Genomic DNA, 27845 nt, shown 5'->3' with positions numbered 1-27845 from the left:
ACCTGCCTGGCACTGCTCTGGGCTCTGGGCAGCCCCACGCTCTCTGGGCCGCGCTCACACGCACAGGGAGAGGCTGGCCTGTAGGCCCGTCCGTCCCAACAGCAGGGGAGGGCCTGAGCTGAGCTGGGAAGGACGGCCGTGACCGTGCTCCGTGGAAGGACGCAGAGGCCACATAAAGTTATGGACGTGTGGTCCGTTAAGGGATCGTGTTTTCTACACACATGACAAGGGATTCATTTCCCATAAACATCAAAGGGCTTTTGCAAACTCGTAAGAACCCTCCCCTGGCCCCACGTAAAAGTGGGTAGAGTGATCCCAGGGAGGTAGTGAGCCTGACAGGGAGCTCAAGGTCATGGTTAAAGCAGCAAGAGCTGGACGGGGCAGTGGGGGGTGGGGCGCAGGTCACCCCAGAACCACGGGGTGGCGTGCCGTCAGTCCCGGCTTTGGTCAAGTCTGGATAATGCTGTGTGGGCGTCCCTCAGTGTTCACAGAAAAGGCATCCCCAAGCCAGGCTGCAATGCCAGGTGCACGGGTCCCCTGTCCCCCGTGGCCCCACACGCTGGAGGTGGGGCCGACCATTGTGATAACCTTCACATGCCTGCCTGGGAGTGGGAGTCACCTTGGAGAATGTTGGGGTTGGGGCCCGGGCTCAGCACCAGAGGGGGTGTCCTGGGCCCAAGGCCACAGTGCAGTCCAGCCAGAGGTTCTCAGGATGCTGGCGGGGGCCAGGCTGCCGTGGGGAGGTGGGAAGGAGGGAGAGAGGGATGTGGGTGCCTGGCTGTGGTCACGGGACAAGGGGGTGGCAACCAGGACTCAGGTCCTTGAAGTGTGAGCATGAGGACAAGTGAGGGGGTCCAGGGGTGGGGGTACGGGGCATGGCAGGCCAGGTGGTGCCATCCAGGGAGTGGCCTTAGGCCCATCCTGCTGTCCTGGGCACACCAGTGAGCTGGATGCCAGTGTCTGGGCACCTCTGTCCGGAGGTCTGCGGACCCAAGGGAGGTTGACAGGTCTGGGCTGCAGGGTGGCAGAGGCCAAGCATCCAGCAGGAGGGGACCCTAAGGGACCAGGCAGGGGGAGACCCTGAACCTGAGAGCACCCTGGCTTCCCTGCTGGGGGAGATGGGCGGTGCTGAAGGCCTGGGGTGGGGGCTCCAGGAGGCCAGAGGGCTGGTGCCATGGGAGGCGATGTGGTGTGTTCTGGGCAGTGACCGAGGAGTGTGAGAGGCCCACGGCAGCTGTGGGGGTCCCGCTGGGGTGCACTGGGCAGGGCCTGGGCCCTAGGGGGTGCGGGGGGCAGGTGGGACCCTGCTGGCCTGGGTCTGAGGGGGCTTCTCTACCCGCAGGCCTTGTGAAGCTGGGGATTCACTGTGTCACGTGCCAGAAGGTGGCTATTAAAATTGTCAACCGGGAGAAGCTCAGCGAGTCCGTCCTGATGAAGGTGAGCTCAGGTGGGCGGCCCTGTGGTGAGGAGCCCGCAGGACGGTCCCACTCGCTCCGTCCGTCTGTTGCCCGTGCCCGCCACCCTGCGACTGGCTGTCCCCCATTCCTGCCTGCTCTCTCCTGGCCTCAGCCGGGGGCCTGGGAGGGACAGGGACAGGCCGCATCCTGGGCACAGTCCTGGTGCTGTGCCAACCCGCTGAGATAGCCAACTGGGCCTCAGTTTCCCTAGTCAGATTAGGGAGGAGGCCCCTGCCTCTGAGGAGGGAAAGAGGAAGTGACAGTTCCTGGGAGACTGCACAGCCCCTCCTGCTTGCCGCCCCTTCCCTCCCCGGTCCTGGGAGCCCCTTGTCACCTTTGGGACAGGATGCCGGGCGGAAGGGGTTGCTCCAGCCTCGGTCCCCCATCTTCCTGCTTAGCCATGGGTGTAGAGTGCTCAGACCTTTGGGGTGGGGGGGCACGCTGGGGTTCCTATCAGCATGGCTGCCCTCCCCCCGGGGACGGCGCCTCCCTTGCTCCCCAAGACGGCTCCCAAGGGGCACATGAGGGGCCAGCACACCAGGAGGGCAGTGACAGGCTGCCTGGGGGTGGAGGCTTGTGGGGGGACCCCAGGGACCGAAGCTGGGGGAGTTTTAAGGAGATGCTTGCTTGGAGGGGTGAGGGGGGAGCTGCTGGGGGGCGGGCAGACCCTGACCTTGCCTTGGACTCACCGGGACTCACGTGTTCACTTGGGGGCAGTGAGTGCAAGACGTGCAAGACGCCCATAAACTCTGCGAGCAGAGAGACAGGAGCTCAGCGGCAGGGCCAGGGTGGAAGGGCCGGAGGCAGCCCCCTTCTTTACAGGGGTACAGACCCCATCGTGAGGCTGGACCTGCTCCAAGCCTCCTGCTGCCCCCGCGAACCTAGCGAGGGTGTCCAAGGGGGCATGGCCCCCGCAATCCCCCCATATCCCCACCAGCCAGGGACCGAGGGCAGGCACGGCCTGGCCTGGGGCTGCGAGTAGGAGGGGACGGGGTGGGTGGAAGCAGGGGGCAGGGGAATGAGCCTGCCCCCAGCTGGACCTCTCCCCCCAATGCAGGTGGAGCGGGAGATCGCCATCCTGAAGCTCATCGAGCACCCTCACGTTCTAAAGCTGCACGATGTTTATGAAAACAAAAAATATTTGTAGGTATTGCCGGGTCTGGAGAGCCGGGGTGGGGGCAGAGGTGAGGCCGTGGGGCCTCGGGGAGGGCACAGGCAGCCCCTTGGGCAGGGGGCCCCGGCGGCAGAGCTCGCAGGAGGGCTCTGAAGGGCGAGCCAGGCTGGCAGCCGGGGTCAAGCAGCAGGTGCCCTGGATCCCAGTGAGCACCCCCAGCCCTGCCACTGCCAGGGCTCCCAGGGACCCTCCGTATTCCCACTGAGCCCCACCAGCTCTCTCACGGGACTGGACCCCAGGGCCGGTTGGCGCCCCTCACCGGTCTGCTGTCCCACCCTCCCTGGGACGTCCGGTTCCCATGGTGCTGAGAGGCTGACCTCCGAGGCCAGCGGGAATCCCACATCTCGGGCACCCCTGGGTTGGAAAGTGGGCCCCGTCACCCCCCAGCCAAGTCAGCAGCTGTGTGGCCTCCATGAGCTCACCTGGGGTGTGGGTGACGGTCACTCCCAGGGTCACGGCAAGGGGGCGTCCAGCCGTGTCACTGCTGCCTGTGTGACTGCAGGAGGGCCTCGGCCTGTGATGCATGCACAGGCCCTCGGGGAGGGGCTCCAGTGGCACTTCCTTGGGGACGTTGGGATTGAGGGAATGTGAGCAGGGGGCTGGCCCAGGGGACCCTAGAGGGTGTCTGATGGATGGGACCAGCTGGCCCCAGGTGGCCATCCCCAGCCTGCCCAGTTTTCCGGGCAGCGGGAGTTGGGGCACGAAGCTGGCTGCCAGGGGCTGCCCCGGGGGGAGCAGGAAGGCTCGGGCCTACAGATGGAGGACGGGCCCCCAGTCCAAAGCCCAGACCCTCCCACAAGTTACTCCCTCTTTGAGCCTGTTCCTCATCGCTGTGGTGTCCCCGCTGTGTGCCAGCCAGAGGCCCAGTGGCATGAGCGGCCAACTCCAAGTGTTTGAGGGTCAGGGTACAGGAGCTGCCCGGTCAGTACAGGTGTGGGGGTGCCGGGTGGCAGGTCGTGGTCCTGGGGCCCCTGACCGTGGTGAGCAGGACCTCTGCCCCGAGACACACACCTGCATGACCCTCACCATCAGCCTGATGGGGGCCCCCTTGCAGCATCCAGCAATGTCCCGTGAGCTTGGGGCAGGTGTTGGCTGCCTCCACATACAACAAGCAGGAAACCCATCAGCCCTCATTTTTGCTGAGATCCTGGGGAGGACAGACTCAGGGGTGGGGACGAAGGGCAGAGCCTTCGGCCCAAGGAGGCCACCTCAGCGGGAGTCAGGAAGCAAGGGGGGGGCGCCTGGGACAGCAGGAGGGGCGGGGGGGGGGCACAGCCCAGGTGAAGGCCCAATGACAGGGACGCCGTGCCCAGCACGAGGATGATCAGGGCTCCCCAGGACTCAGCCCCAAAGCAGCCCAGGGAGCCTGCAGGGACCTCTGCCAGCGAGGGCAGGCTGTGGCCTGTGCTGTGCTTGGATCCTCCTGTTCAGGAGCAGGGCAGGACCCCCAGGATGGCGCCCCTGCCTGAACCCCACTAGGGCTCCCTCCCCATCTCCAGCTCCACCCCCTCACCCCACTCCCACCTAAGGCTCCCTGTGCTTCCACCCCCACTGACCCTTCCATTTCTGCAAGACCAGCAGCTCCTGGGAGGTCCTGCAGGCATCATTGTCCACACGTCCTGGGGGCCATCCTGCACCTCCCCACCTGCCTTGGGGAGGCTCCCCCCGCAGCCACCATCACTAGGCCAGAGACATCAGCAGCCAGAGACAGCCTGCCCTGCCCCTCCCGCTCTCCCCATCCTGCCCTGCCCCGCCCCACCGTGGCCCTGCACAGTAGCCCAGAGGGTCTCAGTCCCTGGGCCTGGCCAGTGACATGATGCAGCAGAGGGGAGTGCCACCCTTGAGGCCACTGCCCCAGGGCAAGTGCCCTGCCCCAGTGTGTGGGCATTGAGGCACTGGCCCACAGAGCCAGGAAACCCAAGGCCCTGTCAGAATCTTCCTGGTGGCCAGTCCTCACCCCCTGCACCTGTCCAGGCCACCAGGCCATGCTGAGCCAAGGCGGGGGACAGTTACCACCTGCCAGCTGCCCCCCCCCACTCAGGCCCTCCTTCCACACTTTTTCTTCCATCTTCCAAGAACCAGTTTGAGGGCCACCCCTGGGGGCCCCCAGCCATGCCTTGCTCCAGCCCCTTGCCCACCCTTGGGTCTGCCTTGGTGGCCAGGGCTCCCCGAGGGCCTGAGTGTCTGCTCTGGGAGCCCAAGTGGGGCTAGCCAGGGGAGCCTAGAATAGTCATGACCCCAGCTTGCATGGGGGTCAGTGGCCACAGTGTCCCTCAGCCAGGGGGACAGGTGTGGCCCTCCTCCCAGACTCCCCGCATCAGGCCACCCCCCGCCCCGCCCATGGCTGCACTGGAGGGCCCCTCATGCTGAGGGTGCTGGACGCTGGGACGGGCTGGTGGCCTGCAGCCTGCGGCCGGTGCTGCTGTGGCCGGGTGGCCCCGAGGCGGGCTGGTCATACCGCGTGCAGCCACCCGACGCCCACCTGTCCCTGGCAGATACCTGGTGCTAGAACACGTGTCTGGTGGGGAGCTCTTCGACTACCTGGTCAAGAAGGGGAGGCTGACCCCCAAAGAGGCCCGGAAGTTCTTCCGGCAGATCATCTCTGCGCTAGACTTCTGCCACAGTCACTCCATATGGTGTGTGCCCCAATACCACTAGGTGCCCCCAGCCCCACCAGCTGACCCCTCCCGTGCTAGGGCGCCTCCATCCCCCCAGGCAGGCCCTCACCCCTGCCAGGGGCCCATTCCCCACCAGGTGGCCCCTACCATCCCCATCAGGTGCTCCCATCCCCCGTCAGATGCCCCCACCCTCTACCAGGTGCCTCCCATCCTACCAGGTGCCCCTTCCACTGTCTCCCATCAGGTAACCCCCCATTTCCCATCACATACCCCCTACCCCACATCAGGTACCCTGCCACCTCCCATCAGGTACCCCTCTACCTCCCATCAGGTGCTCCCATCCCCCATCAGGTACCCCTCCACCTCCCATCAGGTGCTCCCATCCCCCTTCAAGTACCTCCCATTCCCCAAGGTACCCTCCACCCCATCCTCCATAAGGTACTCCCCATCCCCCATGAGGTATCACCCATCCCCTATCCAGTGCTCTCCGTCCTCCATCAGGTGCTTCCCACCTCCCATCAGGTACCCCCGCCCCCCATCAGGTACCCCCATACCCTATTAGGTAACCTCCCACACCCCATCAGGTGCTCCCTATCCCCCATCAGGGACTCCCCATACCCCATCAGGTACCCCCCAACCTCCCTATCAGGCACCACCCACGCCACTGGGGCAGACAGTACTCTTTCTATTGACCCCTTCAGGAGCATCAGGAAGCTTATGTCAGGTGTGCACCCCCAGGCTCCAGGAGCCCCTCCTCAGGTTTCTTAAGAGGTCCTGGGGCCAGGCCACCAGGCCATTGGGGCCATTGGGGATCCCAGGTTGGCCTCAGCTCAGAGCACTTATGGTGGGTGGGGGGCCCAGAGAGTAAAGCAAAGCTTGCCCCAGGGTGGGTGGGAGCATGTGGTATGACCCCAGAGGGTCCCTGTTTCTCTGTCCCCAAGACCACAGCTGCCAGGCAGGCGACTTCCCATTGGCTGCCTGTGACATCACCAGGCTGGGTTGCCATTGGCCCATGCAGCGTGGATGGGCTTTTGGGGAGGGGGAGGCAGCTAGGGGCTGGTCAGCCTCAACCCCGCCTTCCTTCCCAGCCACAGGGATCTGAAGCCGGAAAACCTCCTACTGGATGAGAAAAACAACATCCGGATCGCCGACTTCGGCATGGCGTCGCTGCAGGTTGGCGACAGTCTGCTGGAGACCAGCTGCGGGTGAGCGGGGCTGCCGGGCCAGGAGAGGGCCAGGCTGCTGCCCCCGAAGGCCCTGCCCTGCCCCCAGATGCCACCAGTGGTCTCGGCTGCGCAGCCCGGGGGACCTGGAGCCCCAGGACCTCTGGCTCTGCTCCCAGCCTGTGCTGCAAAGTGCGCTGCAGTGAAGGGGCCCTGCCTGGTGACCAGTGAGGCCCAGGCCTTCCCTCGGCTCTCCGGCAGACCCTGGAAGGGCTAGTCTGGTCCCGGTGGCTGCCTGCTTCCCAGAGCTCACCGTGGCCATCTTCCTGCTGTGTGCACTCAGCCCCATGGCCCTTCCCGGGACCAGGATGGCAGCAGACACCCTGAATGTGGCTGGGTCCGCAGGCTCCCGTGCCTCCGTGTCCCCCAGAAGCACGCAGTAGGGATTAGGTTGTGGGGAGGGTTGGCATCAAAGCCCCTTGAGCCTCCTCGTGGGTCTGGGGGCCCCCCAGAGGGGCAGTACTGCAGGCGGAACGTGCCTCCAGGTGTCTCCATTGCTGTGGTCCGGGGGCAGCCCGGAGTCCAGGCGGGGTGGGACAGCAGGGTAGACAGCAGGTCCCGAACCTCTGCCTGACTGCCACTTTTGCCTCCAGATCTCCCCACTACGCCTGCCCCGAGGTGATCCGGGTAAGTGGCCTCAGCCCCCCACGCCCTGCCCTTGTCGCCACCCGAGCCTTGCAGATCCCCAGGCCCTGGCCAGCTCCCACACCCTGAGCCTGGGCGCCCCCATTCCTGCGGAGACCAGCCATTCACCCTGGCAACCCCACTGCTGCCCACAGGGGAGAAGTACGATGGCCGCAAGGCAGACGTGTGGAGCTGCGGTGTGATCCTGTTCGCCCTGCTGGTGGTAAGGCCCCCCGCCCCTCCCCCGCGGTGCTGCCTCTGGGCGCCCCTCCCGAGGTGACCCGAGTGCCCCTGCCGGCAGGGGGCTCTGCCCTTCGATGATGACAACCTGAGGCAGCTGCTGGAGAAGGTGAAGCGGGGCGTGTTCCACATGCCGCACTTCATCCCGCCCGACTGCCAGAGCCTGCTGCGCGGCATGATCGAGGTGGATGCGGCCCGGCGCCTCACGGTGGGTCCCAGCGCGCAGAGGGGCCAGAGGGCCTCCCCTCTCCCCCTTATGCAGCCCACCCACTCCTGGACCCGCAAGGTCCCTGCCTGGGGCCACCATGTTAGGGCCTGGGTTCTGTCTCCAGCGTCGCCTGTGCAAGGGATCCCCACCTGTGCTAGTGAGTGTGGTACAGGGGGGCCCTGGGTGTGCACGGGTGTGTGTACATGTATACAGGCGTGTACTTGCATGTGCGTGGGTATGCACATGGCTCTGTGGGCACACACTTGGGTGTGTGTGTGTGTGTGTGCCTGGGTGTGTGGCCATGCACAGCTACATGGGCGTGTGTGCACATACACAGTGTGTACTTGGATGTGCGTGGCTGTGGGTATGCGCATGGCTGTGTGGGCACACACAGCTGTGTGCACATGCTTGGGTGTGTGGCCATGTATGACTGTGTGTGCCCAGGTGCACGTGTGTGTGTGTGTGCACATAGGCGTGTAGTTGTGGGTATGTGCATGGCTATGTGGGCACACATGAGTGTGTGCACGTGTGCTTGGGTGTGTGGCCACGCAGAACTCCGTATGCACAAGTGCATGGGTGTGTGTGCACATACACAAGCGTGTACATGTGTGTGTATGGGTGTGGGTATATGCAGGGCTGTGTGGGCACATACATGGTATACACACGTGTGCCTAGATGTGTGGCCATGCACAGCTGAGTGTGCATAGGTGCATGGGCATGTGTGCACATACACAGGCGTGTACTTGTGTAGGTGTGGGTATACACAGGGCTCTGTGGGCATATACATAGTGTGTGCACGTGTGCCGCCTTGCTTAGCTGTGTGTGCACAGGTGCATGGACATGTGTGCACATACGCAGGTGTGTACTGTATGTGTGGCTATGTACGTGGCTGTGTGGGCACATACAGGGTATGTGCATGTGTGCATGGGTGTGTGGCCATGCACAGCTGAGTGTGCACAGGTGCATGGATATGTGTGCACATACACAGGCGTGTGTGTGTGTGTGTGTGGCTATGCACATGGCTGTGTGGGCACATACAGGGTATGTGCATATGTGCCTGGGTGTGTGACCATGCACAGCTGTGTGTGCACAGTTACACTGGTGTGTGTGCACATACACAGGCGTGTACTTGCGTGTGCGTGGGTGTATGTGCACAGGTGTGGTTTGGGAGTGCTGGTGTACTTGGAAGGCAGGCGCCCACTGATGCTGGCCCTCGTGTCCCGGGCTTCCCAGGGCCTGGTCAGCGTGCATAGTTGCTCACGAGCACTCCTCATGGCAGCTGGGGGCCGGGGAAGGTCTGAGGGAAGCTCCTACTTCTGAGAGAAGCCCCCCTTGGCCACCTCCGGCCTCCCTAGGGCTCAGCTAGTGCCAGGAGGACTGGTCCCAGAGCAAGGGCAGCAGGACTCCCCTGGCCAGACAGAGGTGGCCCAGTGGCCAAGAGGCCACCCTCGCTCACCCTCCCAACCAGGCTGTCCCGAGTGCAGTTGAGGGGAGAGCAGGGCTGGCCCCCAAGCCTCCTGCTCATACCTGCACCCAGCCCCTCCCTGTGCACAGGAGGCCGCTCTGCTTCCGTGCTCACGCCCTCTGCTACCCGGCCCCCAGCCCTGCCCCACTTCCTTCTCTTCCACTGGGGGTGAGCAGGGTCAGGGCTGCCTGCCTGGAGCCTCCAGGAACGCAGCCCCTCCCCACGCTCTCCCCCCTCCAGCCCCTTCCTCCCCCCTCCTGTCCTGCTCTCTGCACACTCCCGCGCTCCCCCTCCCGCCCCCTCTGGCCTCCTAACGTGGGCTCCTCCGTCCCTCCTCGTACTAACTCCCTGTTTCTCTTTCCTTGTAGCTAGAGCACATTCAGAAACACATATGGTATATGTAAGTAGCTTCTCCTCCCACATCGCCTGCTTTGCCTGTCACCTGTCACCGTGGCCTGGAGGGCCTGCTAGGGAAGGCGGGGGGTGACCCGGCCCAGCGCAGGCCTGCCCCCAGCCTCAGCCGCTCCTGGCTCAAGGCCCCCGGGCCGGCCTGCGCTGGGCACAGGCAGGACGCAGGAGGTGTGCAAGGGCTGGGCGCAGGCAGAGTAGCAAGACTCGGGGCCCCAGGAAGGGGTGGGCCCCGCCCTCCCGGCACCTCAGGGTGGGGGCGGAGGAGCCCCAGGCCTCGGAGGGGCGGCGCGTGACCCTGCCGTGCCTGTCGTCCACAGAGGAGGCAAGAACGAGCCGGAGCCAGAGCAGCCCATCCCCCGCAAGGTGCAGATCCGCTCGCTGCCCAGCCTGGAGGACATCGACCCCGACGTGCTGGACAGCATGCACTCGCTGGGCTGCTTCCGAGATCGCAACAAGCTGCTGCAGGACCTGCTGTCCGAGGAGTACGTGGCCAGCCTGGGGCCCCTGCGGCCCCTCCCAGGCAGGCGGCCGTGGGGTGGGACCCCCTCCGGGAATGGACCTGCCCACCTTTCTTGGTGCCTCTCACCCACTGCAGGGAAAACCAGGAGAAGATGATTTATTTCCTTCTCCTGGACCGGAAAGAAAGGTACCCGAGTCACGAGGACGAAGACCTGCCCCCCAGAAATGAAATAGGTATAAGGTGGCAGGGTGGCCTGGCCCCATGCTGCCCCTCCCACGCCCGGCGGGCTGCCTGGCCCTGACCCCTGTCTGCACACAGACCCTCCCCGGAAGCGTGTGGACTCCCCGATGCTGAACCGGCACGGCAAGCGGCGGCCCGAACGCAAGTCCATGGAGGTGCTCAGCGTGACAGATGGCGGCTCCCCGGTGCCCGCGCGGAGGGCCATCGAGATGGCCCAGCATGGCCAGAGGTGCGTGCCTTCTGGGAGGACACGGCACTCCGCCTCCTGGTGGCCTGGCCTGGTCGGCACTGGCACTCCTCACTGGCTGCGTGGGGCCTGGCATGGCTCATCTCTGCCCACCCCCTCCCCGGCCCTGGGGCTGGGCCAAGGCCACTGGGCTGTGCTGGACCACGCTGTGCTGGACCACGCTGTGCTAGGGGCTGGGCCGGGCTGCTCGGGCTGCTTGGGCTAGACTGGGCTGGGCTGAACTTGGCTGGACTGGGCTGAGCTGGGCTGCGCTGAGCTGGACCAGGGTGGACTGGGCTGGGCTGGACTGGACTAATAGCTGGACTAGGCTGGACTGGACTGTTGGTTGGGCTGGACTAGGCTGGGCTGGGCTGGGCTAGGCTGGTCTGGACTGGACTGGACTGCTAGCTGGACTGGGCTGGACTGAACTGGGCTTCTAGCTGGGTGGACTGGGCTGGGCTGCTAGCTGGGCTGGATGGAACTGGGCTGGACTGCTACTTGGGTGGTCTGGGCTCGGTTGGACTAGGCTTTGCTTTGTTGTCCTGGCTTGGAGTAGGCTGGTCAGGCCATCCAGAACAGGGTTGGGCTAGACTGGAGTGAACTGGAGTGCTAGCTGGACTGGGCTAGACTGGACTGCTAGCTGGGCTGGACTGGGCTAGGGTGAGCCGGCTGGACTGGACTGCTAGCTGGGCTGGGCTGGGCTGGACTGGGCTGGCGTGGACCAGGCTGTACTGGACTGCTAGCTGGGCCGGGCTGGGGTGGACCAGGCTGGACTGGACTGTTAGCTGAGCTGAGCTGGGCTGGGCTGGACTGGGCTGGACTGGGCTTTGCTCTGTTGTCCTGGCTTGAAGTGGGCCGGTCAGACCATCCAGAACAGGATTGGGCTAAACTGGAGTGGACCAGACTTAGCTACACTAGGGTCAAGCCTTGTTCAGAGCCGCCCAGCAGGCCTGTCCCCACTTGATGCTGGCCCCAGGTTTGGGTCACCTGTGGTAGTGTGGGGGTCAAGGACGTGGATGGAATTCTAGGTAGCGTCCAGGAGCTGGTCAGGGCTGTACCAGCAGCGCCTCCTGGAGGAAGGAAGGGTGTCCTGGTCCTGTAGGGCCTGGCAGGGCCCTTGGCCAATCCTCACCCCAGCTCTGGGCAGGGCCCGCTTGGGGAGACGCCCCATGTTCCTGCCAAGGCAGGGGCCTTTGCCATAGCTCTGGGGCCTGGAGACCACCAGGGCTTGGGGTCCCAGCCCTGGCGCTTCCCCTGGTCAGCTGGGGGTTGAGTGCTGGGGACAGCCTGGCCTTTCCTGGTTTTTGCCAGGAAGCAGCCACGGTTAGCATTAAAATAGGCTGGTGGTCCACAGCTCCCCTGGTGGTCCCAGGCCTTCCTCGGGGAAGTGGGCTGGCTGCACACAGCCCTGGCCCACTGCCCCCGGGCTCCGGCACTGGGGGGCTGCTGAGGGTGGTGGGAAGAAAGTTCTCTGCTGGCTGAGCTCCTGCCCTGACTGTGCCTCGCGTCCTGCTTGTTGGGGGCTCCCCATCTCCCCAGCAGGCCTCCAGGGTGAGAGGCCACCTCTCCCCAGCCCACCCTTCCTGAGCTTCACCCCTGCCTCCCGTTGGACCTGCCCAGAGCAGGCGAGTGCAGATGGGGGGCACACGTCATCCCAGCCACCTTGCGTCCCTCCCTCCTCACCCGCCTGGAGTAGGGGCTGGGCACGGGAGGCCACCCTGAGTCAAGTGACCTGCTCTACCTTCCAGGTCGGGCTGCCTCGGGGCGGGAGGAGCTGGGACGGGAGCTGGGACGGGGTCAGCTATGGACCACCCGGGCAGTCCCTGGAGAGCCCCTTCCTCCTGGCACCTCGCATCCTGCCACCGCTGCTGCAGGCTGCGCTTCTCCTTCTGGCTTGGCCACCCGGCGCTGGGCCACAGTGGGCGCCGGCTGGGGTTGGAAGGGTCCTAGGGCTGGCCAGGCCCCCCTGCTCAGCAGGCCACCAGGGTGGGGTGCGCTGTGGCCCTGGCGCTCTCCTGCCTGACCTCCCCTCCTGCCCGTGTGCCCGGCCTGGCTCCAGGTGGGCCCTGCCCAGCTTGCGTGGAGCTGTGTGGAGGTCCGGCCTCCCGGGCCGCCTGGTGGGGCTGCGTCAGTAACTCTGTTTTCTCGCTTTGTTCCTGCTGTAGTAAAGCAATGTTCAGTAAAAGCCTGGATATCGCTGAAGCCCACCCCCAATTCAGCAAAGAAGACAGGTATACACCCTGCCCACCCATCCCCCGCCCCCCAGCCCCAAGGACAACGCTGGGCCTGGTGGCAGGGCTGGGCCTGAGGTGCATCTGGCCCTCGCAGCTGTGGCGAGGGAGCCCTCCAGCGAGCTGGGGAAGGGCCTGGGCCAGGCGGGCCCGTGGCCCTGAGGAGGCGTGGGCTGCGGGGGCGAGGCCGGTGGCCAGCCTGACCAGGGTGGGGAGACCCACTGTGCTCTCCCTGCCTGGGGACCCCTGAGGGTCTACAGGCTGTGAGGCCCCTTCTGCGTGGCCCCAGTGAGCCTCCCCTCCCCTGTTCTGTGCTGCCCCAGGGCCCTGGGGTCATGCCCTGCTGTCCACAGGGGCCAGAGTGGAAGTGGCACCCCAGGGCAGTGGTAGGAGGCATGACAGTCGCAGGGGTCTCTGCATGGGGCCCGGCGGTCCTGAACCCCCAGCCCTGCCCCTGCAGGGCCCGCTGCCCATGGGCAACAGTGGTCGGGCCTCACCCCTGTTACCCTCCCCACTGCTCCCGTACCTTCCTGTGCTCCTGCCTGCTCACCGCTGGCCTCTTGCTGCCCACCTGTCACCCCGCCCTGGCTGCTCTGCGTGCCGGCCCCATCCTTTCTGTCTCGGGCGGGTGCCGCCTGGTTAGACCGGCCGGCATGGAGGCAGCCCCCACCCCTCTTCCTTCCGCTGCTTCTTTTCTGGTTTCCTTGTGCCAAGGGACGAGTGCATGGCTGGCTCAGTGGCAGGCAGGCCCCGGGCGCTGGGCCTCACTCTCAGCTGCTGCCCTGCTGGCCTGTGGCCGCTGGGGGTGGGCACCAGCCAGAACCAACGGCCCCCACTCGCTTCCCAACTTCCGAAAGCTTTGGACCAAGGCCTGGCACTGGCACCGTCCTGGCCGTGGGCCAGCTGGGCTGTAGGGGGCTGGGGGAAGGTCAGCGTCGCCCCCTGGCTCTGTGGCTGTGAGGTGGAAGAGTCGTAGGGTCATTGCCATGGGGCCCCCGCCCACAAATGCCGGGGTCCTGGGCAGAGTGGGCTCAGCTCCTCCCTGAGGCCCAGGGGCTGGGCTGAGGTGCGGGCGGGTGGGCTGACTGGTGGGGGCGGGCCTTCACTCTTCTCCTCTTCTCTCCTGTGGCTACCTCACCCGACCTCCACCCCCGTTTCCTTCCTCGAAGGGCAGCAGGTGCCAATGCCCAGGGCTGAGCAAGCACGGCGGGCCTTCCCTGAGGCTGTGTGGTGTGGTGGAGTGAGGCCCCTGCCCGCAGGGTGCCAGGTCTGCGGGCCAAGTGAGGCCACTGGTGGACAAGGCTCGTGGTCCCAGCCAGGGCTCACCCCAGCCTTGCGTTGCCCAGGCCCTCGTGGTGCCAGCGAGGAGGGCTCTGGGCTGGCGTGCTGTGGGCTGGTCTGGGCCGGGCAGGTGGGCCGTGGGCAGGGCAGGGCTGGGCTAGTGCCCACTCAGTAGCCCACATGCTAGGATCAAGCACAGGGGCCTGTGACACTTCAGCCTTGGGGTTCCTGGCTGGGCTCAGGGCACCGGGGCCTGGGGAGAGGACCTGGCACGGGGCTGGATTCAGCTCCCAGGAAGTGCCTGTCTCCTCATCCCTCTGTCCATCCAAGCCCCTGACAGATCCTTGCTGAGGGCTCCCGGGTGCCAGCCTGGGCCTTGGATTCGGGGCAGCTCCCGCTTACAGGAGAGGAGCCCCGAGGCAGGCAGCCAGCCACCCCACAGGGGCCTTGGGGCATGGCCAGGCTTGCAGAGGCCGGGGCTGCCTCAGGCTTGAGGCCAGGGCTCCCGGCCTTTTGGAGGGCCCGCCTGGGGGAGAGAAGCCGAGAGCCGCGGCCCCCCCAGCTGACCCGCTCCACACCTGTGTCTGCAGGTCCAGGTCCATCAGTGGCGCCTCCTCCGGCCTGTCCACCAGCCCGCTGAGCAGCCCCCGGGTGAGCCCCCGCCCCGCCCCCAGCTCCGAGAGGCCTGCGTGTACGGGGGGGTAGGGGAGGCTCCCAGAGCCCGGGAAGCAGGCCCCCCCGGCCCCGGGGCTGGGCCCGTGCCCCCACCCCCGCTGCTGGGGCCGCCCGCGTGGGTGCTGCTGCTCTGGCTAACTGCACGTTCTTTTTGTTTTGTTTTTTGTTTCGTTTCGTTTGTTTTCTCCTGTGTTATTTGTTTTCTTTTCTGGCGAACGCTCCCACCCCCACGCCTGCCTGTCCCCGCTGGTCCTGCCTTGGGGTCCTGCTTGAACGTGTCTTTCTGGTCCTGGTGGCGCTGTGTGTGCATGCGGGGGGGGGGGGGGGCGCTCGCATGGCTGCTCTCGGGACCCCTCGCACTCTGCTGCCTGCCCTGTAGCCTGTTAGAAAGTTTGCCCTGCCCCCCCCGCCCTCTGAGACCCCCTTCGTGGCCTGCCCCCTGGCCACCTCCGTGGAGCTGGAACCTTGTCGGAGCGCTCCTCGGCCCGGACACATCCTCCCTCCACAGGCCGCCTCGCGGCCCAACCCCAAGACCCAGACCTTGCCGAGCAAGGCCAAGCTGACCGACAAGCCGCTGCAGGGCACCAAGTCTAACCCACTCCCGGCCGGCACCCAGGCCCGACCCCCTGTCCCGGGGGGCCTAGGCCCCCAGCTGGCCCTGCCCCCAGGCCCGCCGACCATGCCGGCCCCCACCCGGCTCCCGGCCGCCGGGACTGAACCCAACACCAAATCTGTCCCCACCATACAGGTGACCCCTCACCCCTCTCCAAGGGGTAGTCCCCTCCCCACCCCTAAGGGGACGCCCGTGCACACGCCCAAGGAGAGCCCGGCAGGCACGCCCAACCCCACGCCACCATCCAGCCCCAGCGTCGGAGGGGTGCCCTGGAGGACGCGGCTGAACTCCATCAAGAACAGTTTCCTGGGGTCACCCCGCTTCCACCGCCGGAAACTACAGGGTAAGTGGAAGCAGAGGGGCTGTAGTTTAAGACTGCCAGCCTGGGCGCAGGGGTGGCGGGTGACAGGGGCCACCCCCTCTCCACTGGGCTGGTTCACCTCCCACCAGCACCTCTAGGCCAGCACAGGCTCAGGGAGTACCTCCAGATGTCCGCTCACCCCCAGGTATGCCCACTTGGGCAGGTGTGGCCTCGGGACCCCTCCCAGCTCCTGTGCTTCTCTTTAGCCCAGAGGCCACTTGAGACCTGCGCCCCAGGAGGACAGCCAGCTGATGGGCGGGTGCGAGTCATCAGGAAGCCCACGGGACAGGGGAGCGGTGGGCAGCCCGCTGCTGTGGGCTGGGTGCCTAGGGCCCGTGGGCACAGCCAGGCTGTCCAAGCCTACAGCCCAGCCGATGGGTGGGCAGAAGGGGCCAGTGCCATCTGTCAGGGGCCAGCAGGGCCAGCTGGAGGCCAGAAGGCATCGCCTGACTACAGCACTGGAGGCTGGGATGGCCTCGGGGCCCTACGCTCCAGCGGGGGCCAGGAGCACGTGGGGCAGCTCCGTAGGCCCCAGGCCACGGCGTAGGGGGACTCTGGTGAGCGCAGGGCAGAGGGGTCACACCTTCTCTCCCTGTCCTTCCTGTGTGCACAGTTCCAACACCCGAGGAGATGTCCAACTTGACTCCGGAGTCGTCTCCAGAGTAAGTGACTGCTGCCCACGGTTGAGTGTGAGCCCAGCTCTGCCCCGCTGCCCAGGTCCAAATGTATAGGGGAAGCTCGTGCTGGACCCTCCCCATGGCTGGCCAGGGTGCCAAGGGCTTCTGGGTGAAGCACCCGCATGCCTCCAGGTCCTCCTCCTCTTCTCCCTGGGACTCTGTGCTTGCCCCAGGCCCCCCTCCACCTGCTGCCTAGGACACCTCCTCTTTAGCACCAGGCTGGGGAGCAGGGCCTGCGGTGCCAAGAGACCTGACCTGTCCCGGCTTCCCTCAGAAGCCACAGCCTGGGGCCAGCTGGAGGCAAGGGACGACCCCCCTGCGCCTTGAAGGGACTGATATAGCTGCTGAAAGCCCCGGCCCCCAGGCTGGGGAAGCTGGCGGACCCGAGCCCAAGCACTTGTGGTCAGATGGGCTCACGCTTCTCTGGACATGGGCTCAGCCCAGGCCGTGTTGGCACAGGGAGTCTGCAAAGGACTAGCCTACAGGTGGCATCCACCAAGGAGGGGCGCACTGGGTGGAGCTGACCGGGGCTGCCCAAGGGCAGAACAGAGCCTGCATGCAGCCAGAAATGTGGGGGCTCATAGGGATGGAGGGTCTCAAGGCGAAACATGTCCCCGCTGGCCGAGGAGGATGGAAAGCCATAGAATAGCCTGCTGGGAACTGTGTCCAGGGGAGGGTGGCATCATTCAAGGCCAGGAGCAGACTGAGTTCTCAGCTGACCGCCGCCAAGAGGAAGGAGCAGAACCCATGGGAGGTGATGGGCAAGCAGAGCTACACCCCAGCCCACAGCGGGTCTGGACTAGGGTGGAGACCCTGGAGCCATCCCACCCCCACTCTCCTGGCAGAGGATGATGCAGGAACAAGAAATGCACTGCAGCCACGGGGCGGGGCCGGCGAGGGGCACAGGAAGTCTACTCAAAGGCCTCTGTCTCCGCAACTGAGCAGGAGCTACCACGTGGTGTGCTTTGTGCGAGGCCTGGGGACGTGCACGTGCGGGTTAGGGACTCCCATCCCAGGGTTAGTGCCCCTCAGCCGAAACGTCCTGCTGCTGTCACAGCACTCACAGCCCTGCAGGTGGTCTGCAGCCTCCCCTCCTCTGGAGGCTTAGCCCCCAACTGGGGGTCCAGCCACATCCATCACCTGGCAGGTGTGACCAGTGGGGACGGAGCAGGTGCGCAGTAGCCCAGGAGGCCCGGTGTGGTTAGTGCCCCAGTACCACCTGCTGCAGAGGACATGCTTATCCACAGTGTGACCATCAGGGTTCTCAGGGAAGCACTCGGTGGGGTGCATGTGTACGAGTGTGCCCGCATGGGGCTGGTATTTATAGGAACTGGCTCATGTGATTGTGGGGGCTGGCAGGTCTGGGACCATAGGTTCGGCAGGTGGAGATCTGGTTTGGGTGAAATCACAGCCCTGAGTGTGAAGCTTGGGGAAGCGGCAGCCTTTGCCCCTGAGGCTTTCACCTGCTTGGACAAGGCCGACCACAGCAGGGAGCATGGTCTGCTTTCCTCGGAGACACCTGGCTACCACATTTAAGAAGTGGCAGCCAGCCACTGACTGGATGGCCCAGATGACACAAGACACCAGCCAGCACTGCCTCTCTGGCTCCGTCAGGCTTCTTCCAGGCACAGGACTGTTAATGATGCCAGATGCCAAGCCGGTGGCTCCCAGACTACAAACAAGTCACATTTCAGTGTTATTCTAGTCTCTTCGTCAAGGGAGGAGAAGAAGCCCCAGATGCAGGTTCTGGATTTGCCTCTCCATGTACTTGCTGGGCTGCTGGGCTGCAGGGCCAGGGTGGGCCTGGGACATGGCAGGACACAGCCAGGGCAGGAGCCCACCCTCGAGAGTGCCAGACCCACAGTGGATGGATGGCAGGATGGCACGATGTGGAAAAGGAGGCAGAAGAGGCTGGTGACTGAGGGGACAGGGGGGCCAGCTGGATGTGCCTCCCTATCTTCACTTCTGTGCTGCTGTTCGGGCAGGATCCCAGGCCGCTCTGGAAATGGGTAGGACAAGGGGAGATCACGTGGTCAGGAAAACCACTGAAAAGTGCCTGAGAATCAGCCCCTACTGCTTGCCCTGCAGCGCTGATGCCAGAGTGAGATGCAGGGCCAGGGCCCTGCCTGTGCCTCACAGTCTCAGTGGGTGCCTCCCATCCTCGGGGCTACCAGGTGGCCATCGGGCCCGTTCGCACTGCCACGTGGCGAACTGCTCCAAGCCCAGCGGCTTAAGCACCACATGCTCCTTGTCTCAGGTGCTGTGGGTCAGGCCCCAATTGGCCAGCTGGGCCCTCCACTTTAGGCTGTCGGGGGGCCATGGTTCCCTCCAGGCTCAGCTGGGGCAGGACCTGCGGCCACACTCCCACGGTCATGGACGTGATTCAGGTTCTGTGGGCTGCTGGACTGAGGGCCTCTCCACCACATCAGCTGGCTTCGTCACCATGCAGTGGAGACTTGCTAGCAAGCAGGAGACCCAGCCTTGAGTCACACATTCTTAGAGGGGACATCTGTCGCTCAGTTCCGCCTAGAAACAAGTCCTGGCCCTGTCCACAACCCACAGAGGGACCTGCGCAGGCGCAAATGCCGGAGGCAGGATCATGGGGCCAGCAGAAGGGCGGGTGCCGACCCTGGGGTGCGCTGCGGGGGCAGGGGGGATGCAGACGCTGGACAGAGAATCAAGGGCAGACGGTCGACAGGATGGGAAGGGAAGCCCCCAACGCAAGCAGGAGGATGTGCCCCATCCCACCCTGCACAACACCTGGCTTTGAAGCAGCCTTCCTGTCCCAGGGTGACCGGGCTGGGCAGCAGGTGGCCGGGCAACCCCTGGTCCTTGAGGACAGAGGGTGGGGGCAGGGGGAGCCAAGCTGACCTACCGGGTGGTAGGGGACACGTAGCATTCTGGCCCCCAGGCCCTACTGTCCACATAGTGTCTCCTGCCCATTCGTCCATGTGGATGCAGAGTTTGCCTGCCAGCCCTGACCCCCGCTCCCCATGCAGCCCCAGGGCAGGGGGTACCTTCTCCAGGCTGCTACAGGATGGCTACAGAGCAAATTCCCCCAAAACTTGGTGGCTGGAACAGGCTGGAGTCAGGCTGGGGTCAGGGTGTGCCCTGGTTTCCTTTCTGGTGGGTTGTGGTGGGCACTGCCCAGACCCAGGCAGGCATGGGAGGAGGAGCCAGGTAAGACTGTGGGGTTATTAGCATTAAGGCTGGGGGGTCAGGTGGGGGGTGAGGAGCCAGGAGGGGAAGCAGACAGTGAGAAGACCCTGATGCGAGCTGCCCTCTGCCCCCACCGCCCGCCCCCAGGCTTGCCAAGAAGTCCTGGTTTGGGAACTTCATCAACCTGGAGAAGGAGGAGCAGATCTTCGTGGTGATCAAGGACAAGCCCCTGAGCTCCATCAAAGCCGACATCGTTCACGCCTTCCTGTCGGTGAGCCTCCCACCCGTCCGGGGACGCACATCACATGCGGACCCTGGGGAGGGAGGCCAGCTCCGTTCTGGGCAGCCCCTCTGGCTGTGGGAGCTGGCGTGTCCAGGGCGGGGACAGGTGTGCACAAGCAAGCGGGGCTGGGCCACGGGGGACGGGAGCACCAGGGATGGGGATGAACTTGGGGCATGGTGGGGTGGGCGGTGAGAGCTCACTAAGGCACGGGCAGCTCACAGGGGAGGGGGAATGGGGCTTACCCTCATCCCTCATGAGGTTCTGACCCCAAGGCCAGCAGTGCACCCCTGTGCCACCAAGCCCTGCCCTAGGCTGACCCCTCTAGGGCAACACTGCCTCCTGTCTCCGGGACATTTTCCCTTGCTGCCGGCACTGGGAGAGGTGCCCTTCTAAGCCCACAGAGCAGTGGGGGGATGCCCTCATCGGTGGCCGTGTGGCCCCAGCCTTGGGGGGAGAGGAGGGGCTGTCACCCGGGTCCCAGCTGCTGCACCTTGGGACCTCCTCGTGCCTGCCTCTCATGTCCCAACCTGCGCGCTAGCTGAGGGGCAGAGGCGTCTGGCTGGCAGGGGGGTGTGGGGGCCGGCCGGTGCCCAGCACACTCACGCCATCCATCACTCCACAGATCCCCAGCCTCAGCCACAGCGTCATCTCCCAGACAAGCTTCCGGGCGGAGTACAAGGCGACGGGGGGCCCGGCAGTGTTCCAGAAGCCTGTGAAGTTCCAGGTGGACATCACCTACACCGAGGGCGGAGCGGCACAGAAGGAGAATGGCATCTATTCCGTCACGTTCACGCTCCTGTCAGGTGAGGCACAGGCCCAGGGCGTGGGCTCCGGGCTAGCTCCGTCCCAGGCATGACCCCTTGTCTCCCCCAGGCCCCAGCCGCCGCTTCAAGAGGGTCGTGGAGACCATTCAGACCCAGCTACTGAGCACACACGACCAGCCCTCCGCCCAGCATTTGTCAGGTGAGGCGGGGGCTCAGCTCAGGCCGCCCCGCGGGCTGGTGAGCAGGGGTGTGGCCCCTCCGACGTGCCCACCTCCCTGCCCCCAGGGGGGCAGGGCCCTCCTGGCGCAGTGGGCCAGCCCATCTCTGCACACCCAGGGAGGTAGGGCCCAGCACACCACACTGAAAGGCGCCTCTTGTCCACCGTAGAACCCCCCCCACCAGCGCCAGGACTGAGCTGGGGTGCTGGGCTTAAGGGCCAGAAGGTGGCCACCAGCTACGAGAGTAGCCTCTGACGCTGGCAGGTAAGGTATCCGGCCCCGCCGCAGGGGCAGGGAGGGGGCTTCGGGCAGGGCCTCTGGCAAGTGCCGGACCGGCCCCCCACTCAAACGTGCGGCGGCCAGCTCCCGGCCCTGGACAGGCCGCACAGGCCCAGCACCCAGGCCGAGCAGCCAGACATGGGCAGCCTGGCCTCAGGCCGGCGAGAGCAGGCTCCGGGAGGGCAGTGGCCCAGGCCCTGCCTGGGAGCCCACCTCCCTCGGGGCTCCCCCAGCAGCACCCCACGAGGCCCACAGCCTCGTGTCCACACCAGCCAACACGTGGCAGGGCTATGGGCCGCCTGCCTTCCCCATAACAGGCCTGAGTCCTCAGTCAGAGGAGGGGCTCCCCAGCCGGGCCTACGGGGGGGGTCACACAGGACTGGGACTGCCCAGGCCTAGAGAGGCCGGGAGTCCAAGAGCTCAGCATCTGGTGGGGAGTGGGCTCCGTGCCCACTGTGGGGGCGGGTCAGCCTGTGTCCAGGCAGGACGGGCATGTGCACACACCACCGTCCCTTAGCGAGGGTGTGTGACTGCTGTCAGGATGGCGGTAAGGCACGGCTTGCCCTGAGGTCCGTGTCAGGATTTGGGGTCCGGGGAGCACGTCATCCAGCCCAAGCCCTGGCTCTCTGAATAACCCCTGTCAGTTGGCTGGAGTCTTGGGGCCCTTCCTCCAGCCTGGTGGGGTCCAAGAGGCCAGACCTGTCCCCCACCTGTCCCCCCACCCCTGCCATCCTCATTCCATTGTGTGTGTCACCCTTTCCTACCCCAACATGTGCCTTGTCACCTCCTGGGCAGGTCAGGACTGGGCTGACCCCAGCATCCTGGCCCTGGGAGCCAGGCTGGCATTGCAGGTGGGGAGTTGGGCGTGAGCAGGGGTGGGGCTCGGGTGCCTCTGGCTCCCTGAGCCTTCAAGGCCTCTGTCTTCGAGCAGAGCAGTGCTGACAGAGGGAAACTGAGGCCAGGGAAGGACAGAGCTTGTCCAGGGAGGTGAGCAAAGGCCAGGGCCTGCTGTGCTGCCCAGAGGATGCCCAGGCCTGCAGCCACTGTCCAGGGGCCACAGTCCCTCAGCTCCCGGCTGGGCTGTGGACAGTAATCTAGGAGGGGTCATTCTGCCCGTTAGTAGGTGGCCCTCGTGCCAAGTCCCAGGCACAGCACTGAGCAAGGTGGACTCCACCCATTCCCCCGGGTTCCATCCCCAGTCCTGTCCCCGTCCCAAAGCTGGGGTCTCTTTTAGCCCTGTGCGCAAACCCCTGTCCCTGGAAATTCTTGGGTACCCACTCTGGGGCCCAAGCCCATTCCCCTGCCCTTGTTCAGGGGGCCTTGGACCTGGAGAGCCTAAGCCAGGACCCCAGTCCATGCCCTGGCCTCCAGGCCTTCTGATGGGTCTCCCTGAGCCCCAGCCTTTCCCAGCACCCTCCCTCCCGCTCCCAAACTCTTGGCTGGCGAGCTCAGTCCTAGAGCCACCGTGAGCAAGGGGGCAGATGCCGGGGCCCCTCAGCTACCAGGGTGAGAGACCTGGTGGTCACTCCAACAGGGACGGGAGGCCGAGAGGTCACATCCCACCCAGAGTGGGTCCCGCCCAGCACCAACACTCCCAGGCCCAGCAGAAGGTGGGAGAGGGTCAGGGAAGGCGGTGCCAACATAAGTGGAGGGGCAGATGGGACCACGCAGCTGCCTGAGCTGCAGAGTGGCAGTGAGGATGTGTAGGTGGCTAGAACAGACCCTAGCCAGAGCCCTGGGCTTCTCAGCTCTGGAGCCGGCATCCTGGGCCCAGGGCAGGACAGAGGGGACGGAGGGCCAGGCAGGCCCAGGGCACCAAGGGGCAAGCCACATCCTGTCCTCAGGCTCTGGTTACAGCAGAAGAGGCCCCCACTCGGGCACCCCAGGATCCACCCCCTAGCTCCACCCCGCGTGGGCCCCACCTGGGGCCTACCCTGTTCTGGGCTCCACCCCTCCCCACCTTGTCCTTTCCCTCTGTTCTACTGGCCCCAGCAAACCCCCTACTTGGCTATGGCCACGCCCCCCGCCTGGCTCTGCCCCCCACCCCCCACCCCAGGGCCTGGCCAGAGGCTGAGGGCAGCGCCTGGCCAGGGATCCACATGGGAAGACTTGTTCACACGTCTCCCTCTCCCTCCTTTCTCCATTCTGTGCTCCAGACACCACTAACTGTATGGAAATGATGACGGGGAGGCTTTCCAAATGTGGTAAGAACCCCTCACGCTCACCTGGGACCCCTAGCCTGTCACCCCCACCTGCAGCCTGCTCCTGGCTGGGTGCCGCCCCCGCCACCCTTAGGGCTATCCTGGGGTCCCTGTGTACACGCGGGGCCCAGATGTGGGCACTCGGGCCCATCTAGTCCCTCACCTCTGCCAGGAGCAGCCTCGGTCACCCACCCCTAGGGCAGCCACAGGCCTGGCCCTAGGGTCCAGGCAGGCCAGGAAGGGACCCCAAGGCTCAGAGCAGTAAAGGGCCCCCGTGCCCCGAGGCCAGCAAGGGTCCCATGTGTGGGCTCTGGCCTGGGGTCTGGGTGGACTCCAGGTCTTGCACAGGAGGCTGGTGGAAGGCTTTCTGTCCACTGGAGGGGGTGCGGGGTGCTGTGCATGCACTCCCCTGCCCGCTGCTCTGGGCTGGGGAGTCAGGTTTCAGAAATAAAGCAGAGCACAGGCCTCAGGACAGTGAGAATAGGCCCACCTAGGTGGGGGTGGTCTTGCCATTTCCGCCCCCTTCCTGTCGCCCTCAGGACGTTCCCTCTGGGGTCAGGGCTCCCACGCTGGCTGCCTGCCTCCAGCCCTCCCACACCCAAGCCCTCCATGCCTGTCCACCCATCCGTCCATCTGTCTGTCTGCTGCTGACCTGTGTGTCCATGCGGTGCTGCCCGGGCTGGCCAGGGGCCGGGCTCCAAGCCTTCCCAGCCCAGAGAGGGCTCCCTGGCCCCACGGGCACGCAGGGCGCCAGCCCGGGGCCCCAGGGTCCCGCTCAGCCCTAGGGTTTGTGGCGGTGGTGGACTCGCTGCCTCGGGGTCCAGAGTGGGGCCGGCCAGCTGGCCAGGCCCCGGGCGGATGAGGGGGGCCAGGATGGTGAGGGAGGAGGGGTCCTCCACCCGCCTGCCCGCTTGCTGCCCCCTGCCCCCCTGCCACGCCCGCTCTGACCTCATCCCACCGGGTGTCCTTCCTGGCGTGGACACCCTTTCGTTCATTCGTTTGTTCTCTTTCTCTCTCCTTACCCCCTTCCTCTTTCTCTTCTTTTCTTTTTTCTTGTTTTCTCTTTTGTCTTCTGTTCTGTGTACCCAGGCAGCCCATTGAGTAACTTCTTTGACGTAATTAAACAACTTTTTTCAGACGAGAAGAACGGGCAGGCGGCCCAGGCCCCCAGCACGCCCGCCAAGCGGAGCGCCCCCGGCCCCCTCGGTGACTCCGCGGCCGCTGGCCCCGGCCCTGGAGGGGACGCCGAGCGCCCGACGGCCCAGGACGCGGCCAGGACGGGGCCGCCCGCCGCCCGCCGCGAGCAGCCTTAGCCCCCGCCCCGCCCCGGCCCGGCCCGGCCCCGCCCCGGCCCCGGCCCCGGCCCCGGCCCCGGCCGCCCGCCCGCGTGGACCGACCGCGGCGCCGCCGGGGAGGAAAGGAAGGGGGGCACCGGGGGCAGCGCCCGGGCCGCTCTTTCTCCTGCTGTCTCTCTCTCTGCCTGTCTCTGACAACGTCACTGTTTCCGCTCTGATACCAGGAATTATCCCGAAAAGTTAACATGTCACCTCCACGAGGCCATCCTCGGTGCTCCGCGCCGGACTCCGGCTGACCGAAGGCAGCTGCCGCGGACCCGCCCTCCCTCGTCTCCTGCCGCCGCTGCCACCGCCGCTGCCCACGGCCAGGCCCCGCCCATCCACGCCGCGCCCCGCCCCGCCCCGCGCAGGCCACGCCCCCCGCAGGCCACGCCCCCGCGCCAGGCCCCGCCCCCCGGCCCGCGGGCGGCCCCGACGCGCGGGGACCCCCTGGGCAGGGCCGCGGAGCGCGGAGCAGCCGAGGTCGCCGCCCCGGCGCGGCTCCTCCCCTCCCGCCGCTCGCTAGCGTCCGCCCTCCCCCGCCCTCCCCCTCCCCCGCCCCCTCGGCCCCACGGTCGCTCCCAGGTCCCGTCCCCTCCGCTGCTCTCGCGCTTGGCGGCCCTTCCCGGCCGGGCGGACGCTGTCCCTGGAGGCCCGGAGCCGCCTGCCTGCGCCAGGGCTGGCCGAGACCAGTATTATTTATTTGCTGTTTTAACTTATTGAGTTTCTTCACTTCTCTGTTCAGGGAAGGGGCAGCAGCAGCGCCGTCCTGCCGTCTGTCTGTGTGTCCGTGTGTCTGGGGCAGGGTGGGGTCAGGGCCGAGGCGCCCGGAGGACGGAGCCGTCGGAGCGCCGGGGCAGCGGGGGCAGCGGGGGCACCGGCAAGCTACTGTAAACTTTAAAGAATTCCTGCAAGATATTTTTATAAACTTTTTTTTCTTGGTTGTTTTTGGAACAGGGTGTGGGGGTGGGGGGGCCGCTGGGGCAGGGCTAGGTTTTGTGTTCAGTTCTTTGCTCTTGGTTCTTTCTATATACATACACATATATATATTTAAAGAACGGCGCGGTTGGCTCTGTCCCGTCGCTGTGTAGAAGCGACTCCAGCCCCGGGGGGTGGGGGCAGGCAGGGCGCTGTCCCTGGGCTCGATGGCACCGCCCGGGCCCCCTGCAGGCCCAGGCTGGGGACCATCCCAGGTCTGTGTCTGAGCGCCGGGGCAGGAGGAGGGCCCTGAGCTGGCTCCCACGCACAGGACAGCAGAGGCACCGCAGGGTTTTTTACTAAAATGACAAAAAGGAAAAAAAAAAAAAATGGGGGGATAAAAGGAAAAAAGAAAGTTGGCGGCATCCTCCGCCGTGTGTGTTCTCTGTACGCAGCGAGGTCGTGGGCCGTGGCCGCCTCCCTTCGTCCCTGTCCCCAGCCTCTGCTTGTTGGTGTTGGTGGGCCCGGCCCCTCCAGGCTGGCCCAGACCCGTGCTGTGGCGAGCGCCTTCAGGAGGCGCCGGGCGGCGGCGGGCCAGGACGGCAGGTTTTGATTGCATGCCTTCGCTGTAACGAGTCCACTTTGCTTTAGGTGTCTCTTCCCCCGCCCCCCTGCCTCCCTCCCGTCGTGGACAGCTTTTACTGCTTCTGTTACATTGACCCCCCCCACCACAGGCTGGGATTTCAACACATAAACAGTTAAACACCTATAACAGCATAAGCCACGCGGTACAAGCGGGAGGGTTCTCCAGAGGCAGAAGACACCGAGAGCAATACCTCTTGTCAGCCTTCCTCTTTTGTACTTGGGACACACGCAGACGTCACGGAAACAAACAAGCCCCACCCAGTGTATCCCTTGTCAAATAACTGTGAGCAACCTTAGTTCTCGAACAATAAATTCCTTCAGTAAAAATACCCGACGCCAGTCTCCGTCCAGGTGGGTGGGGCCGGGATGCGGGACATCGGGGACCAGCTCTCGTCCCCAACATGCACTCTTCTGGGCTCTGCCAGAGGTGGATGACACCTGACATTACCTTCTGCCCTGAGGAAGAGGACAGACCCCTGTGCGGGGTTGGGGCTCTGCTCCCAGACTGAGCGGGGATCACAGGCTGGGCTGGGGGCGAGGGAGGCCCCGGGGGGGCGGGGAAGAGGGAGCTGCCACCTGGGGCTGACATGGAGCACTGCCCTGCCTGGCTGCTGCAGCTCTGCTGCCACCACCAGATCATGGGGTCACCCTAGCATCTGGACAATGAAACTTCTTTCTGCTCCTTGGTAAGAGGTGGTTGGGGCGCCATGACCCAGCCCTGGAAGTGATGGGCGAGGCTGGCGGGCAGCCCCTGGAGAATCTGGGCTGGCCTCTTCCACATAGGGGAATGGTCCCAGCCATGCCCACCACACCTGCCAGCCACGTAGGCATCACAACCATGCACTGGCCAGCCACTCCCTCTGCTGGAGCAGCATGAGGAGGAGTCCAAACCCCCACGAGCCCCAGGGCTGCCCAGCCCCACGCCACACAGGAGCACCTGGGAGTCTGTCCACCCACCACACAGCGTTGAGGATGGGCAAGGAGCAAACCATGCTGCTGTCCATGGACCCCCCCCCAGGCGTGTCCCACACAGGCACTCCCCCCATATGTGAAGGAAATCAGGCATCACAGCATGGCCACTGCAGCCAGCTGTCTCTCCAGAGCAGGGTCCTGCCACCACAGCACCGACATGTGGGGCTGGATGGTTCTCTGTGGCGCGGGGTGACCTGCACTCTGTAGAATGCCAGCATGGTCCCTGGTCTCCCCCAGCTAAATGCCCATAGCCATCCTCCACCACCCCGCCCCAGGCAAAACTATTTCCGACGCTGGCAGACAGGATCAGCCCTAGATCCATGCTCTTACTGCCTGTACCATCTTGCCGGAAGAGAGTGCTGCTCTGACTTTTGGAGCTCCGGCGCTCTGTGGGAATGGCAGCTGCCTCCAGCTCTGCTCAAGGCCCAGGACGTGAGAAGGAATCTGGTGATGTGGAACTGGGTGGGCTCTTTCTGGGCCAGCTGTAGGACAGCACTGTGCTTTTGAGGGAGGTGGGCACCCAGAAGGTACTTGAGGGGGTGGAGGAGACAGGCCCCACTGCAGTCGCTGAACTATATGGCATCCCATGAGCTTCAGCTGTAAAACAGGCTGAAAGAGGGATTCAGTTAGGCATGGTCACAGGGCCCAGGGGTCCTTGGGGTGCTGGCCACGGGAGAAGCCTCCTGGAGCTGTGGTCCTGCATCTGCTGTCCTGAGACAGCAGCTGACACATGCAAACCATCTCCCTTGACTTGGCCCTCTGTAAATGCCAGCAGTGTCAGCCTTAAGGGACCAGTGATGGGGAGCCCCACAAGGTATCAGTATACCCAACAGACCCACCAGCCTTGCACTTGCCCACCATCAAACCCATTTAGCAGGAAGGCCACAC

The 27845-nt window shown here is 65.3% G+C and overlaps 1 protein-coding gene and 1 long non-coding RNA gene across 21 annotated transcripts in view; one reads left to right on the top strand and one right to left on the bottom strand.

The window, feature by feature from the left end:
- The window catches only part of BRSK2 (BR serine/threonine kinase 2), a 61278-nt gene extending 34964 nt beyond the window's left edge, over positions 1–26314 (top strand). For 2 of the 19 annotated variants that reach the window (XM_077862906.1, XM_077862913.1), the window contains exons 2-21: positions 1343–1437; positions 2515–2600; positions 5127–5267; positions 6338–6454; positions 7066–7100; positions 7252–7319; positions 7398–7544; positions 9378–9409; positions 9738–9902; positions 10016–10113; positions 10199–10349; positions 12512–12577; positions 14449–14509; positions 15282–15489; positions 16121–16169; positions 19491–19614; positions 20249–20429; positions 20500–20589; positions 23044–23091; positions 24178–24416. In XM_077862906.1, the coding sequence (XP_077719032.1) occupies positions 1343–1437; positions 2515–2600; positions 5127–5267; positions 6338–6454; positions 7066–7100; positions 7252–7319; positions 7398–7544; positions 9378–9409; positions 9738–9902; positions 10016–10113; positions 10199–10349; positions 12512–12577; positions 14449–14509; positions 15282–15489; positions 16121–16169; positions 19491–19614; positions 20249–20429; positions 20500–20589; positions 23044–23091; positions 24178–24401 (2186 nt within the window). In that variant the 3' untranslated portion in view covers positions 24402–24416. Of the gene's footprint in view, positions 1–1342; positions 1438–2508; positions 2605–5126; positions 5268–6337; positions 6455–7065; positions 7101–7251; positions 7320–7397; positions 7545–9377; positions 9410–9737; positions 9903–10015; positions 10114–10198; positions 10350–12511; positions 12578–14448; positions 14510–15281; positions 15490–16120; positions 16170–19490; positions 19615–20248; positions 20430–20499; positions 20590–20777; positions 20873–23043; positions 23092–24177; positions 24417–24607 lie in introns of those variants that run through there. The other 17 variants (XR_013359890.1, XR_013359889.1, XR_013359891.1 and 14 more) reach the window with 17 other exon arrangements.
- On the bottom strand, positions 17783–24772 carry LOC144292516 (uncharacterized). 2 transcript variants are annotated; one of them, XR_013359893.1, is made up of 4 exons: positions 24636–24772; positions 20230–20361; positions 19528–19657; positions 17783–18183 (listed from the first exon to the last, which is right to left on the bottom strand). It is a non-coding gene; the product is annotated as an uncharacterized LOC144292516 (long non-coding RNA). The 2 variants fall into 2 exon arrangements; XR_013359894.1 differs by lacking the exon at positions 24636–24772 and adding an exon at positions 24111–24378.
- Positions 26315–27845: the final 1531 nt, after the last annotated feature.

The sequence above is a fragment of the Canis aureus genome, chromosome 21, assembly GCF_053574225.1.
Source record: "Canis aureus isolate CA01 chromosome 21, VMU_Caureus_v.1.0, whole genome shotgun sequence".
Classification (NCBI taxonomy): domain Eukaryota; kingdom Metazoa; phylum Chordata; class Mammalia; order Carnivora; family Canidae; genus Canis; species Canis aureus.
The sequence above is the reverse complement of the archived record's forward strand: the minus strand, read 5'-3'. Positions and strand labels throughout refer to the sequence as shown.